At 41.2% G+C, this 16,855-nt stretch overlaps 1 protein-coding gene across 1 annotated transcript in view; it reads left to right on the top strand.

Moving 5' to 3' along the window:
• The window catches only part of SKOR2 (SKI family transcriptional corepressor 2), a 40,282-nt gene that overhangs the window by 5,918 nt on the left and 17,509 nt on the right, over positions 1-16,855 (top strand). Inside the window, 2 exon segments of the mRNA XM_073346156.2 lie at positions 11,025-11,090; positions 11,484-11,582. Of these exon segments, the coding sequence (XP_073202257.2) occupies positions 11,025-11,090; positions 11,484-11,582 (165 nt within the window).

Genomic DNA, 16,855 nt, shown 5'->3' with positions numbered 1-16,855 from the left:
GCCAAAATCTGTTTTCCTTTTTGCTAACGTAAATCCAGAGTAACTCAATTGATATCAGTGAAATTACTGTAGGTTTGCACCGGAGTAATGGAGAGTACAAAGTGGCCCAATGTTTGTTAAGTACAGCAAATTACAGGCCCAATCCTGCAGTCTTTACTTGCATAAGTAGGCCCCAGTGGCTTCAGAACCGGACCCCAAATTTAAATGACGTTAACATTTTCACACAAGCTGGTGGCAAAAACCAGAGAAACCAAAACTCTGGTATGGGGAGAGAAAAGGGCAAAATTGCAGATTTAGGCCCTGACCCTGCAAATTGTTCAGTGGGACTCTACATAAGTAAATGGATCTGCACATACGGAACAGACTGGGGCCTTCAGTTTGAAATAACTGGCTTCTGCCTCTTCAGGTTTTTACCAATGAGCCTTCAGCAGTGTTGCCAAGTCTCTTGATTTTATCAATATTTGGTGTTTTGTAAAACCAGCTCTCCTGGAATCCTGTGGTTGCATGAAGAATCTTAGCTTCCATTAAAAAAGTAAATTTCTTAGCCTTTGTGTTTACAGAGGAAAGCTTGAATATGTACCCTAAGGGCTCAAAAATCAAAAGGCAAATAAAAAGAATCCCAGATTTATTATTTCTTTAGTTTCAAATTGGAAGATTTTTTTTTTTTTAATCTCATGATTTTTGAGGCCCTGATAATGGTTTTTGTATGTTTTGAGTTTGGTAATAGTGGAGCCCATTCTTCATTCCTCATGCACTCTCTCATCATACAGATTTTAAAAAAAATCAGTTTCTTTGTTTTTAAACATTAAATGAAATAGACTATAATATATAAAATAGACTTTATCTGCACAGAAGTACAACTGATTCCTGATTGACTGATTTTTTTAAGACAAATTAACCTTTTAAACGTCTAGCTTTTGAGAGAGAGATTTATGTACGTCCCGATTCTGGAAGGCACTTAAGCATGTGCGTATGTGTTTTCCTGAATCCTGATTTACATACTACTTAATCCCAAAATGTGACATGGCTCCTTTAGAAGGTGTTTGAATGTTTTAAGTAAATGCATTCTTTGGTAGGATTTCTTCAAGAATTGTATTGTTAATTGTTAAAGCATTTCTTCAAGAATTGTTAAAGCAACCATTATTTACTTGTTAACACAGAATGGTTCCTTTTGGAGGTCTCATAGTCTTCCAGTTAAAAATCTATCTATATTTTTAAATGCATATTTATTTATCTAGTAGACTCTTATGGCTCCACCACTGCAGCTGCTTGTTTATGTACATGGGCTCTATCCAGCATAAAATATCAATGGCCTCTAAGTGATATATATCCAGGCAGGCTATGAATGCTGACTTCATGGCAGGCTGAACTATCCAAGGGGGAGAGTCAGCCTGCTGTTGAAGTCTTTAAAATAAGACAATAGACAGTTCCAGACAGGGGTGAGATGCAGAGGCAGGGACTAGCCTGCAGTAGTTACTACAGCCCTAAGGCAACCATGGATAGGGGAGCATGACTCCAGCTGACCAGGCTTACAAATAAATTGCATGGAAGTGCGGAGGTAGGGGGAATTTTGTGAGAAAAGGAAGACTGGTTTTGGGGGGAAAGCGTAGAACTGAGTCAGAGAATACGGGTTATATTCCTGGACCTGACACAGGCTTGCTGTGTGACTGTGGCCAAATCAATTAGGCCACATCTACATTTAAAACACTACAGCAGCAGAGTTGTAGCACTTCAGTGTAGACACTACTGTGATGGGCTAGGTTCTCCCTTTGCTGTAGGTAATCCACCTCCCTGAGAGGCGGATTGCACCAGGGGTTAGGTCTGCTTACCTGCAGGCTTGTGTACACTTGAAACACTACAGCGGCAGAGGGTTCTCCTGTCAGAGTAGGTAATCCACCTCCCCGATAGGTGGTGGCTAGGTTGATGGAAGAATTCTTCCCTCGACCCAGCACTGTCTATGCAGGGACTTAGGTCAGTTTAACTACATCGCTGTGGGGTATGGATTTTTCACACCCTCTGAGAGACATAGCTATGCCAATGTAACTTTTCAGTGTAGACTAGCCCTCGGTCTTTCTGTACTAACTTTCCCCATCAGTATAGCAGGAGCAGTGTGAAACTTATTTAGTCATTGCCTACAGAGCATTTGAACAGCCTCTGATGGAAGGCTGTATAGAAGTGAAAAGCACTTAAGGTGACACACAGAGGGTGAAAAAATCATGGGTTTGTGTCCCTTTTGTTTCTTTATTGGGTAGGAAGATGCTCTGAAATGTGGGCTTTTTTTTTCTTTAATTTTTTAATTTCTTGGTTTCTTTAAATTAGAAATTCAGGTCTTTGCTACTCTGGTGACTGGAGTGCTAGTGAAATGTTGACATCACAAGAGCCAAGGCCTTGTCTGCACACAAACTTGCACCTGTTTACCTGTGTGTTTATAAACTGATGTCATTAAATTGGCACAAACCCCTCTGTGACAGAGTGCAGGGAGTGAACAGGTGAGCCTGTACGCTGATCATTTGGATACCAATTAGCTCTCTGGAGATAGCTGACTGAGGTAATTAGATGATCAGGCTGGCTGAGGTAAAGGGCCCACCAGCCCAAAAAGATAAAGAGACACAGGAAGGAACAGGGCTAGTTGAGGCCAGTCACACATAGGCCTCAGGGAAGGGAGACCTCTGCCCCTCTCAGGTCCTGAGGAGAGGGTCTAAAGCACTGAGGATGTTCTAAGTAGCCCTGTTGCATGGGCCTGTGGTGGTGTTGGTGGAGCACGGTGGATACACCACCAGTAGAGTCTGAGCCAGTTTCTGTTGTGCAAAGAGGCAGCAGTAGAGCCTGCCCTGCTACACCCTCTCTAGACACTCTTATTTCCAATTAACAGTGACCTGTTTCAGTTTAGCTTAGGCCTGGTCTACACTTAAAATTTATAGCCAGGGGGCTCAGGGGCCTGAAAAACGCACTCTCCTTAGCAATTTAGCTATGCTGACCAAGGCCCCTGTGTAGACACAGCTAGGTCGATGGAAGCATGTTTCCATTGCTCAGAAAGGTAGAGTTTCTACAGTGATGGGAAAACCCCATCCATCACTATAGTCTGCATCTACACTACAGGGTTATACCAGCAAAACTACAGCGCTGTAGCTACGCTGCTATATTTCCAATAGTGTAGACGTGGCCTTAATCTGCTTTTTTACAGGATTAAGTGAAACCAAAGTAGGCCACTCTTAAATCTAAAATAAGTGTCTACCCAAGAGTTTGCACCAGTTTAACTACTTTGGTTTTAAAAGACACCTTTAGTTTAACAGGCCTAAGCTTGTGGGTAGGAAAGGCCCTGCAGAGTGACAGCTGTGCTATAAAGAGGGGAAGGGATTTTTCCTTTTACTGATTAAAATTGTTGGGTTTTGTGTAGTGTGTGTGGTTTTTTTTTTTTTTAGACATCTATTTAGCTTTTAATTAATATTTAAGAGAAAGGAAGCCCATTAAGTATTCAACACCTCCTCCCTTTCAATTAAGGAGTGAGAGTACACAATGGATGCTGAGCCACCTAGGGAAGTACCTCAGGAAAAACAGGGGAGACCAGACTTAACGTTCCTAGATTTTTTTTTTTTTTAGGTAAAAAACAAGTAGGGGAAGAAAAACCCGTTTTAAAAAGTTCAGGCCCTCTTTGTACATCACACACACACACACACACGTCATATGCTCTATTATTAAAGGAAAAATCCTTTTCAGGTCACCTTTAACTCTCCCTTCTCCCATCCCACTCTCCACCTCCCACAAGGGCAAGGGTTGAGGAGTTACAAAAATGCCTTTCTCTGCTTGTTAGGAAGCCTCTCTACCTCCAAGATCTCTGTTTGTGGAGGCTGAAGGAGTTACCCATCATGCCATGTGCCCATTCCTCCATTCTGATATGCAGCTTTCAGTCAGAGAGCCAACAACCTAAGACTATCCTTTTAAAGTTTAACCAAGCAAGTGCAGAAAAACTTTCCCTAGTACTATTCCATTTCTGTGTTAGGATGTCAGAGGATTGAGCTTTCCCAAGAATCTGACAGCCATCTGTGACTTCCTTTGAAATGGGGGGATTACAGGATACTTAAGGGTACAGCTTCTGTGGTTGTAGAGAACTGAAAGCCAGAAGGACTATGTTTACCAGCTATACCTGTGGTGCAGACATCATACTACGGTAGTGTTTTCCTTAGAATAACAGTTTAAAAAACATCACCGGAACTCTTTGAGGAAAGACAGACCCCATGAGATGGACTGATTAAGAAAAGAAATCATAGAATCATAGAATATCAGGGTTGGAAGGGACCTAAGGAGGTCATCTAGTCCAACCCCCTGCTCAAAGCAGGACCAATCCCTAATTAAATCATCCCAGCCAGAGGGCTTTGTCAAGCCTGACCTTAAAAACTTCTAAGGAAGGAGATTCCACCACCTCCCTACGTACGTAACGCATTCCAGTGTTTCACCACCCTCCTAGTGAAAAAGTTTTTCCTAATATCCAACCTAAACCTCCCCCACTGCAACATGAGACCATTACTCCTTGTCCTGTCCTCATCTACCACTGAGAATAGTCTAGAACCATCCTCTCTGGAACCACCTCTCAGGTAGTTGAAAGCAGCTATCAAATCCCCCCTCATTCTTCTCTTCTGCAGACTAAACAATCCCAGTTCCCTCAGCCTCTCCTCATAAGTCATGTGTTCCAGACCCCTAATCAGTTTTGTTGCCCTTCGCTGGACTCTCTCCAATCATGGCTGTACCTTGTATAACAACAATATACATGCTTAATATAATTTGTATCCTATCCTGTCTCAACTCTGCTGTATTCCTCAGTTTTTTAACTTATCTTTCACACTCTCATTTAATACTTATGTAACAAAATAACTGCTACTGTCACCAATTCTGTCCGCTTTTAACAAAATGTTAGTAACTAAAAAAACGCTTTATTAATTCTGAGTCATACAAGCACCTAGCCTTTTTCCCAAAAGAAGTATAAACTGATCATCCAATCTGTATTTTCTCTTATTTTGGTGGGTTTTTTTAAAAAAAGCCTACTGGGGTTTTTTATTTATTTTATTTATTTGTTTATTTTGGTTAAGCATTTTTTCTGGACAGAGAGATCTTGTATATTTCACATCACCCCAGAATGAATTTTTACAATCCCATTATATAAACTCAGCTTATAATGGAAATGCTGGCCCCACAGTAACTGTATCGATATAAATATATAGGCATAGATGAGCTTTTATAATAAATATAGAAGACCGTACAGATGTTAAAAAAGGTACATGTTGAATATGTTTAATATATTATGATTTTCACGCATACTGGTTGTAAGTGTGCATTGATTTCTGAAAGTCAACAATAAATGTTTCACAGTAAATCTTCTGAATACATGTAAGAGGGGACCTTTCAGTTTTACTTTAAAATTAGCTCATCATGAAAACACATTCCCAATTACACAACAACATTGAAGATTTTTCTCAATAGTTGGCATCTTGCATGTTGTGTAGTGATTTATTTAGTCCTGTACCACTCATATTTTTAAGAATAGCCCTTTCTGAGGATTCTTTTTGGCAAATACTTAAGCACATGAATAACTGCCTTCTCCTGACATCAGTGGGACTACTCATGTGCACAAGTGTCTGCAGAATTGGTCTGTTGATTAAAACCATATATTTTGAAGAATTAGGCAACAAATTAATATCTTCCAAAATGTTGGGGTCCTGTTCTGCTTCAGTTGTAAATAGCAGATCTACCACTAATTTCAGTGGGAGCATGGTTTGGTCCTTCTTATATTTTTAAAATAATTTATTTTCTATGGTTTCTGTCTCAAATCTCTTAAGAGTTAATGAAAATTCAAGAGGGAAAAAAGTTAAGTCTTTCCAGAAGATAAGTTAATAGTACCTTATACCAAAATGTTTACATTTTAGTTAACTAACCACATTTTTAAAAACATTATTAAAAATTTAGGAGAAAAGTACAAGAAGCAATGTATATGCACCAAGAAATACTCAAAATATATAATCCAGAAATTTCACACCTTCTATATTGCCAAAAGTTTCATTAAAATGACTTTAACTTCCATGAAGTTTCTCCAGAATTGCATTGGAATAACTGAGAGCAGAATTTGGCCTGTAAATTCCCTATAAATGTAGTCAGTCCAGTAGTTCCATATGAACAAAACTGCCATTGGAAAAATAGTTTATCAATACTGATCTCTGCTATATTCAAGTAAATCTAGTGGAACTTCACTGATTTCAGTGAAGTTGCTTATAATTTTTATAGGTGTAACTGAGATCCGAATCTAGTCCAATGTGAGATTTGCATAATTTTTTCATTCCTAGAACAGGTTTTAAAAGTTTGACCTTGAATTAAAATAACCAAATAAAATGTAGCAAATTTTAACATGTATACGAAAAAGGAGAAACTGATTAAACTTGATAGAAAAGAGTAAAAAACAGATTATGGGGGAAAAAAAAGAATATAGGAATAATATCTGTGATTATATTATATGGAACAGGCCCCTTGAAACAGGCATAACCTCCCCATCTCAGCCTTTAAGAGTTTTGCTGCATTGAGACCTTTAGTGCTGGGAGCACATCAAAGCACCAAGTCTACTTGCAAAGTGCAAAACAAAAGAATGATGGACATGTGAGTAAGGGACAGGACTTGGAAGTGCCGGGCTCTTCCACAGGCGTGCTGTCTGTTCTTGGGCAAGTCACTTAAACTCTCTTTGCCTCCATTCCCCATCTGTATAATGAGGCTAATATGTCTTTTCTCCCACCCTTTGTCTGTTTAGATTTCAAGTCCTTGAAAGCAGGGACTGTCATTGTTCCTAGTGCAATGGGGCCCCAGTCTCAGTTGCATCAGAGCAGCACCTGTACAAACAGTAAAGAACAGGATTATTAAAAAGTCATAATTTCAAATGGTTACCACATAGTAGTATCTGCAATACCACAGTTATCTGCTATTCTAGATCTGGGGAAAATGTGCTGACATTTTGATGGCAACCACTATATAAACTATATTAATCATATCTCCACTGCAATCATGCAGGCCAGGCTAAACTGCCAAATTCCTATCCCACCATGCACGGGGCTCAGTGTTTTGGATTTTTTAAAATAATGTGAGATGGAAACTCTGGGGTCATTCTTTTTTGGTTGTTCCAATGTCCTGGGCAGGAATCTGGAGGGGAGGTTCCTCCCAGGATGTTGCAGATGTCACCATTGACTGTGCTTCTTTATGTCTTCTGTAGCATAGGCTTTCCAGATCAGGCTCTTTGTGTGTTTTAAGGAGATGGAATTGGGGCATCCCACTCTGTACGAGCTTGTGCACTGTTTTTCTGGTGTGCATAACTGCACGGTGAGCCAGAATTTGAGCATGTCTTTATCCCTATTTTTCAATTTGTTGAATTGTAGTTCTGCTAAATCTGAATGTATTGCCTAGAGGCAGCCAAATGTGGTAAGGTGCTTTGCAAACAGCCCATGAAGTTCTGCCAATTACCTTCTCTGCAATATCCCATTCAGTTCTAGATCTCTGTTTAGCAGACATTGCCAATTATACCACATCTTTTACAATGGTGGGCAAATATCCATTAGGTTCTAAGTATGGAACATCAAAATGATTTCATTTACAGTATGATGTAAACCAGATTTCACTCCGGGGGACCGAAGGAGGCAGATATTAATGTCCCTATATCATGTAGCCTCCTGTCTAGTTGTGTAACTAGCTTTCTGCTTAAAATTTAAGACTTTTGTCTATTTGTCTTCGCACAGAATTTTAAAAACATATATAAAAGGAGCTGCATACATTTTAAATGTTTAAAGTTCTGCTAGTCTGTATAAGTGTAATATTTTACAAAGTCTAGGTTCCCAGAAATTATTTTAACCATCTGGCTTTTTCACAGATTTAGCAGGTAAACCATCAGGAGTCCTGCTCCATATAGTAAATGCAACATGTTTTATTTACTTAGAACCTCGTCTTGAAATTGGATTCCTTAGGGCAGACTCACTGCAGGACTGGGGCCTTCAATACTACAATAATAAGCCCAGGTCAGAATTTTCAAAAATAGAAGCCTAAAGTTAGGCTTTTAGATCCATACTCAAATGAGTGGGATTTTCAAAAGCATCTAAATGACCTAGGAGCAAAAGTCCCATGGAGCTGAAGTTGACTTTAATGGTACATTTACTCCTAGGTCACCTGTTCATTGATGTCAACTTCAACTCAGTGGGACTTTCTCCTAGGTGACTTAGGTGCTTTTAAAAGATCCCACTCTTCTTAAGAAAATGTTGGCCATTATGTAAAAACCTAAAACAGTGTATCAAACAGATTTAAATCCATGGAGAATAATAGAAATTAGAGTCAGAAATTACCTGAGTCCTCCAGCGCACTGGTTTTCAAGCCATGGGGCATGCCCCTCTAGGTGACTAGTTGCAATGAGGCTATCGGGAGAGCGAGGTGGGGTGCAGGGCTGATGCTGGCCAGATGTCCAGAGCAGGGCAGCATTGGGGAGATTGCGCAGGGAAGCCCCAGCCATCAGGGGGAGTGCAATTCTGCACCAACTTATTGCTCTGTGCACTGTCCCTGCTGCTGCTTTGGCCTGGCCTGGCTGGCCGCACCCTATGTATTTTAAACCATCTGGAGCCTCCTGGAGTGAGAGGCTCTGGATAGGGGGGAGGGAGAGGGAGGAGCCCTGATCTTCTCCACTTCCAGGAGCTCCTCCAGGGATGGAGCCAGCTGGGTCCTGATGCCACCAAAGGCGTGAGCTGGATGAGTGGAACTTTGGCTGGGGGTGGGCCTGTTATGTGACTCCCATGGAGAAGGTGGAGCACAGTCCCCCCACCCCCCTCCAAAAAAAGTTTGGGAACATCTGCTCTACCGTATCCTCTAACACAGGCTCTGAGAGACTTGTTTCACTGAATCCTTATGACTGTTTTTCTCTCTCTTCTCAAATAGAAGTTACTCTGCTTTCCCTGTTACTTAGTATTTATTTAGCATCATAAATCTCTCACCCTACAGAGCTGCTAGGGATGCAGTCCCTGCACTGAAGGACCTAAGCTCCTTTTTCAAATGCATCTTGGACACTTAGGAGCCTAAATCACATTGACTTTGTTAGAGTCCTACGGTCCAGGTTTGTAAAGGCATTTAGGCACCTGAAAATGTAGCTAGGCACCTAGTGGGATTTTCAGAAGTGCCTAGCTGTCTAACTCCCATGTCCACAGTCCTTCAAGCCCTCTGCTCTTGGAACTGTCATTAAAGTCAAGGTGAGTTCTTCACGTAGCAGTCTTGAAGAATCTGGCCTGCCCAGTGCTTGCAAAGAGCTAAATACCAATACTACAAAAGGGAATGGAAAACATGCTCCTAAGCCAATGACAGTGATGAAAATAGAAATGTTTCCTAAACAGATGAGATTGTTCTGTGTAATTTAGATTGTGCTGACCCCCAGAATGTACTAGGCCCCTTTGAAACACAAAAGAGGACACAGTCCCTCTTCTGAAGAGCATATAATCTAAAACCCTGTAATTAGCACTGCCAGTGGGAATGCATGCTCTCCCCCCCCGCACATACTCAAACCCTGTGCTAATTTAACACTCTGCCAGTTAATTCCAGAAAGACTATTCAATCTGTTGTAGTCCCATATTCATTTTAAAGTATTTTTTACATTAAAGCATTCTAAATACTAACTTCCAGATTAATCTCTTTTAAAAATGAAATCTTTTAATTAAAAAACAAAAGAAAGGGATTCCTATTTATACAAGTTTATCGACAAAGGCCAATTATCTAGTATGCTTCAAATGTACCATGTCTGCGCAGATTTATCAAGGCCATGCTCTAAATTAGGGCCTAATATCAGAGTCCTCATGCAAGCAAAAAGGCTGTTTCAAAGGGCGTTTTCTCCATAGAATTGGCCTGTTTCTAACCAGTAGGAGCAGGACAGGAGCAGGAATGTGTGCTGATGGACATAACTTTGATGGGCAAAATAAATCCAAATCCATAATGTCCTGCCCCTCTGTTGGGTCACTTTTTTGTGGGCATCATAGATTCAGTAAGTCTTCAGGAGGGATGTGAATGAAGAGCAGGCATTAGCTTGGGCATCCTGTGCATAGTGAGTGGGATGGAAGAAGGTAGGCTGATGTTTGGGGGAGAAGTGAATGAGAGAGGCATTGAGGTTGGTATCTGTGGCAGTGCAGAGGTGACGCAGTAAGAGACAAGATTCAAGATGTCGGGTGAGACAGAATTATGCAGGGCCTTGAAAGTGAGGACGAGAAGTTTCAATTTGATGTGGAGAATGGGGAGCCATTGGAGCCGTGCATGGTTGGGGAACGGGTTGACGTGGGCATATCTGGGAAGGAAATTAATGTTAGTGACCACATCTTGGATGAGTAGGAGACAGGTGAAGTGGATACCAGGGAGGCCAGAGAAGAGGGAGGTGATGTAGTCAAGGTATGGATGTAATTTCTTTAGCTGTCGGGGGAGAGAGAGGACAGTTTGGGACTTTGGTATGTCTTGGAGGAAGGACAGCAAGATTTGGACATTGCTTTCTCTCTTATTGATGTAAATCAATAACTATTCCCCACTCCATTTATCATGTATCATGTCTCCTGTCCTTAGACCTTAGCAGCAGCATGGTCTGCATATCCATCTGAACCACACCCTGCCCCTGGGCTGGGAAAGGGATGCTATACCCTCACTCACTGAGCGCACCTATGCACCTGCCTTGGCCTTCGAGGAGCACGTATGCCAACTAGTTACCATCTGAAATTAGGAGCTAGTGTACACTAAACATCATGGTGATAAATTCTGTTTATAAAAAATACTTCTAAGCAATGACATTTCGTGCCGAGCATTTCTGCCCGATTCTGCAGTCTTTGCAAAGGCAGAACTCCCTTTGACGTCAATGGTGGTTTATCCTACGCTGCAGGAGTGAGCTCTGAATGCTGAAACCTTCTGTCCAGACTTTCAAAGAGGATGAAAGAACAATACCCGATAAGAAGCAACGTATTATAAATCAATAACTTTTTCCTTTCTTTATTAAGGTGAACACACGCAAGAAACCAGTTCACCTCATTCACTGAAGAAGGACGTAGAAAACATGGGGAAAGGTAACACCCTCCCCCTCACCCCCAGCTTTGATATTATTAAAATGCTCTTGGTTTTAATAGAATATAAGGATAATAGGGAAGTATTTTTGTTCAGCACTATATTTTAAGCTTGACAAGTAACATATGAATAATATATGGATCTTTGGGTAGATATAATTGAGATTAATGCATACATATCAATCAATACATGACACTGTAATACAATACTTTAAAATAATATATTACATTGATTTATATTCATGGATTTCTGCACAAAATCTATCCTAGATCTATACAATGTTTTTTTTAAACTACTAAAATATTTTCTTATAATAATGAATTGCCACACATAGCAGTTTGCTCAAGAGTTATTTATACAAATTAGTAAAACAGCTCTTCTTTTCTCTTTGTTAGAAGAACTTCAGAAGGTTTTGTTTGAACAAATAGATTTACGGAGGAGATTAGAACAGGAATTCCAAGTGTTGAAAGGAAACGCTTCTTTCCCAGTATTCAGTAAGACATATTTCTGTGTTTTTACTGTTTGTAGAATGTCGTCATTATTTATTATCAATTTATAAAAATATAGGAATGATGTTTATAGGTGTGTTTGTCACTAGACACTTGAGCTGGTCCCACTGAAGTCAATGGGAATTCTACCATAGATTTCAACAGCAGTAGGTCAGGCCCTTCAAGCATAAACTTGAAGTGAGATGTTGTGTATTTTTGGATAAGTATAAACCACAAGTTTGAAAAACTGGTTTTGGTAACTTTCATCTCCCTGTTGAAAACATTAGGGGTCCACCAAGACCTGTCCCACTGTTGTATTCTGACCACAAAGCCAGCATAACTAGCCGCGCTCCATTGAAAGGGGAACCTACAGCATTAGGGCCTATGCCACACCTGTTGTCCTGCAGCTGGCCAAAAGGGAACAGTTGGGACTGCACTCTACCCTGTCATGCCCATCTGTTGAATCAACCCCATTAGGCCTTCTTAGCCAGTGGCCTTCAGGCTGTTCTAAGTGATGCTGGGGGACTGGCTCAGCCTAAATTTGGGGCATGCAAAGGCCGCTTCTGCATTTTCTGTCCTGAGGTGGACTGCATGTTCTTTGGCCATTGCTGAGGATCTGGGTCATTAAGAGGTGATGGAATATGCCATATAAACAAAGGATTATGAGGAACATCATAAAACCAATATGGAATTTTCTCCCCTATGGTGGAAGACCAATTGCTTGAGGTTTTTCAAAATAGACTAAATGAAGCAGTGGAGAATATGTTGCAAGAGAAAATCCTGCACTGGCCAGGGACAGATTAGACGACATAATAGGCCTTTTTGGTTTCTGATTTGTATGATTCTATAGCGCTGGGCAAGCCAAGATGCATCTGCAGCTTTCCGCTTCTTCTTATGCCACATTGAACTGCACTCAGTACTGCAGTTCAGCTCTTCCCACGTGCCGCCCACTGTGCATAAGGAGATGTCACTGCCTTGCAGCTGTTCAAGCACCCAATCCTCTGCTGCCATTTGCTCCACTGAAGAGTGAAGGAGCGAGGCTCAGTGTTAACGGTGTCCTGGAAAGGAAACTCAACTGTTTGTGCCCTTTTCTGCTTCTTCCTGATGTCTAAAGAAGGCCTGAAAGCTTGGTTGCATTTTTGTTTTTAAAGTCTGTTTGCTTTTAATTTTAATATCAGGTCTTGTCTATGCCCCTTTTGCTGCAGGGTTCTGTGGATTGACAGAATTATTGGGAATAGGACGTGACAAAAGCCTAGAAGCTGTAACTTAATCAGCTGGGAGGGGAAGGGATTTTAGTCAGATGCTCGTTTTTTGTTATCACTTATCCGACTGAAGGCACTGACGATTTCTTGGGCAAAAAGCTCCAAACAATGCCATTTCTTCAGCTGCAAACCATTCCAGTTTTTTGGTCCTGCAAAGAGTCCTTCCACAAACTCAATGAAGACAAGACTCGATATGCCAGATATTCCCAAGGTTTAAAAAACAAGCAGAAAAACAGGCCTTTGTACTCCCCTTTCCCTTCTCTGTGGTGTGAAAACAAGTATTTTTCCCACCATTAAGTAGAAAGAGTCGAATTTTACCCCTCAAAAGTCATGACATCAGGGAGAATACAGAAAAGCAAAGAAGGTCTCTCTGAATGTCTCCCATCTTTAGCCTGGATATCAAAAAGATTAGTACATCTTCATAAATAAATACACAGAAAATCATGAAGTTATGTGAAGTATGCCATAAAACAAGGATGACCCAATATGCAGTACAAATTCTGCTACTGGGCTTGGAGCTAGATGATTTTAAAGTAATTCATGTACTTCAGTTCATGTACTTGAAATCATGGGATTGTAAAAATGGCACTTGGAATCTTGCCATTCAGGTCTCACATTTATCCTTTCGTTCTGCAGTAAAATTAATACTCCATCATTGCCATGTAAATAAACCCTGCGATTAAACCACATGAAATATAATTCATATGAAAGAAAATAATGCTTACTGCTTGACCAAGGAAGTGGCATCCGTGCACACCAGCTTGAAAAATAGGTGGTTTCAATATACCACAAAGCAGTGGTCAATTTTACTCTAGTTTAAAATAGAGAACAAGTAGAGTACAATGGGAAAACAGGCCTTTCAAAAGAAAACATATCTAACATACTCGCTAACTGTGCCCCCCTCGATAGATTGTTCCACAGCAGCTCTGCCGCCACCTGGAAAAGGAGCTGCTTTTTAAGCTCAAGGGCTAGGATTTTTTGGTTTTGGTTCTGTAGGTCCCCGGCTTGCTCCATGTTGAGAGCTTGTGCTGGGGCCGTCACAAAAGGACCAGATAGATCAATCTCTTGGTAGATTGCAGAGGGTCTTATTAAAAGGCAGTTGAATTGAAAATGGTAAGGAATTAAAAGTACAGAAAATGAGCCCTAGAGGGAAAATGGACCTCTTCTTTCTGGGAGACTGATGACCTGGAGGCAGCAGAGTCTGAAGGAAGAGCGTGGAGCAGGGAAGCAGCAGGTCCGGATTTCCAATCTGCTCACTGTGTGATCTTGAGCAATTCGGACAAAGGATTGAATGGGCTATGGAGGTGAAACAACTCTTCCCATCCCTAGAGCTGGCTGGGATGAAGGCATACTGCGGAGGTGGAGGGGGGATTCTGGGGAATCTTGCACCTCCCCTTGCAGCGCAGGAGCTGCTGTTCCCTGTTCTATACCTCGTCTGTGGACAAGAGGCCTTTGGTTTGCAAGTCTAACAGGGCAGCACCTTTGCAATCAAATTTTTTTTTTTAAGAGGGAAGCGTTCATCTCTGCCACAGGGCAGTGAGCCAACACATGTACTTGGAAGACAGCTCTGTAACAGCCTGGCAAACCAACTGAAGATATCTCCCGCAGCTTTGCTTGTAAACCCGTCAGGGTGGGGCCCATGGCTTGCATGTCTGTACATTACTGAGCAAATTGTGGGCACCGTATGAATTAATAGTATTGGCACTGGCATCCAGAGCAGTGCCACAGGGGCCTCTTTAAATATTCATCTCTGTTCCCCTCGGTATTGTGGAATGTTATCAGTGCCACTATAAACCCATTTCCCTAGGGAGCTTTTGTATCCATAACGTGGGGATAGTAACTATACCAAAATTCTAAGCCATTCACACGGAAAAAATGATACCCTCTGTGATAAAACAGTGTACATTGCACGGGTGCAGGGGATGTAATTTCTCAATGGCCTGGATATGCCAGCTTCTCTCAGTGCGAAACAGGTGTGTCCCCCCCAAAGGCAGAATTTTGCTCCCTCTTTGTAACTGTAACTATATAAAAAATCTGTCACATTTTTATATTACTCAGGTTTCTTTAATGGACAAGAGAGAAGTCCTTCCAAAAGTTGCAAACGTCTCATTTCCATCAGTTGCTCTTTCTTGTTGAGGCAGCTTAGAGATGGGCGGCCGAAGAATTTTGTAGATACTCATTTAGGAGTTGAGAAATTGGAGATGAATCAGAACGTTGTGGTCCTCATGTTCATCTTCTTAGGCAATGCAGAATTGTTTCCTACAGCATATTTTCCAGGGCTTTGGTCTGGTCCAGTTTAGTTCTCAGTGACTAAAATAATGGAGCTCCACCTACTTCCCTTGGAGAGACTGTTTCATGCTTCATTGGTCAGATTTTTTTCCTAATATTCAGACCAAATTTTGCTTTGTTTAATTTCAAGTTTCATTACATCACTCCTTATAGACTCATGGATTCCAAGGCCAGAAGGGACCAGTGTGATCATCCTAGTCTGACCTCCTGTGTAACTCAGGCCATAGAACTTCCTCAGAATAATTCCCAATAGATCTTTTAGAAAAACACCCAGTCTTGATTGAAAAAGTGCCAGTGATGAAGAATGCACCACAACCTTTGGTAAATTGTTCCAAAGATTCATTATTTTTATAATTAAAAATGTGCACCTTATTTCCTGTCTGAATTTGTCTAGCTTAAACTTCCAGCCATTGGATCGGGTTATAACTTTCTCTGCTTTGCAACACCCTAAGCAGTTCCTTTCCTTCCTTGCTGTTTATACTCATCAGACACTTGTAGGCTGTAATCTTTCTATGTATCTTACAATCTTATATGGCCCCATCACAGTAGTATCTGAGCATCTCACAATCTCTCTGTATTTATCCTCACAATGCCACTGTGAGGAAAGTAGTGCTATTATCCCCATTTTACAGATGGGGAACTGAGGCACAGAAAGGCTAAATGCCTTGCTCCAGGTCACACAGGGAGTCCATGGCAGAGGAGGAAATTGAATCAGATTTCCTGAGTCTTAGGCTAGTGTCCTAATGACCAAGGCATAAGTCCAGTTCTTTTACTCATTAAGTAAATCCCTCCTCATATAGTTGCTCTTCTCCAAATTCCCTCTGGTTTGTTGGCATCTCTATCACTGAGGTGCTGCATGCAGTAATTTACATGCAGTCTCACGAGTGCAGGGGAGGACTATCACCTCCAGGGCAATGCCTCTGCTTCCCAGCTTAAAATGGCATTCGGTTTGGTTGGTTTTGTTTTTTCACCACACTGTACAGAAAGTTCCTATCCAGTTGTCCAGTGTCAGCCCCAGGTCACCTTCAGTATTGTTGCTTTCTAAGTATTTCCCTTCTCATAAAGATCTTTATTTTAGATTTTATTTGTCCAAGTTAGAATCTCATTTTTTCCCCTTATAAACTAGTGGGACATGTAGTCCAACAAAAAAAATATCTTTTATCCTAGTGAGCTTTTTCTTCAAGACCTTTAGTGTGAAATGGTTATCAAGAAAGAAACCAAAGGCTGCTGCTTTATCTTAGAATCAAATAGAGGAAAGCCAGTTTGCACTGTAACCCAGCTGCCTAGGACATGGTGTTTGGTCGCCTCAAAGATCTCTCCCTTCCGGTTACTGCATTGTATAGAGTTTCTTGTGTTTCCTGGGTCGTCTGCTTGGGCTTTCAGTCTCCAGCCCTACTTTATAAAGATTCAAGGCTTATCTATACAATGATTTAGAGCATGACAATCTGGGGTGTGAATCTATAGTGCTAACCTTCCATGCACAAAGTGGACCCTGCTGCCATGCACTAAATGTTCTGTAGTGGTCTTAGTAAGTCAGTGTGCGCTACGGCAGGCTAATGCACAATAGATTCACACCCCAGCTTGCCGCACACTAAATCACCACAGAGACAAGCCCTGAGTCAAATCCTATAGCCTGTGGCCCAAATTCTGTTCTCACTTACTGAATATCTCCATTGGAGTCAATGGATTTATGCCAGTGCAACTAAAAGCAGAATTTGACTCTTTAGG

The sequence above is a fragment of the Lepidochelys kempii genome, chromosome 5, assembly GCF_965140285.1.
Source record: "Lepidochelys kempii isolate rLepKem1 chromosome 5, rLepKem1.hap1, whole genome shotgun sequence".
In the NCBI taxonomy this organism is placed as follows: domain Eukaryota; kingdom Metazoa; phylum Chordata; order Testudines; family Cheloniidae; genus Lepidochelys; species Lepidochelys kempii.
The sequence above is the reverse complement of the archived record's forward strand: the minus strand, read 5'-3'. Positions and strand labels throughout refer to the sequence as shown.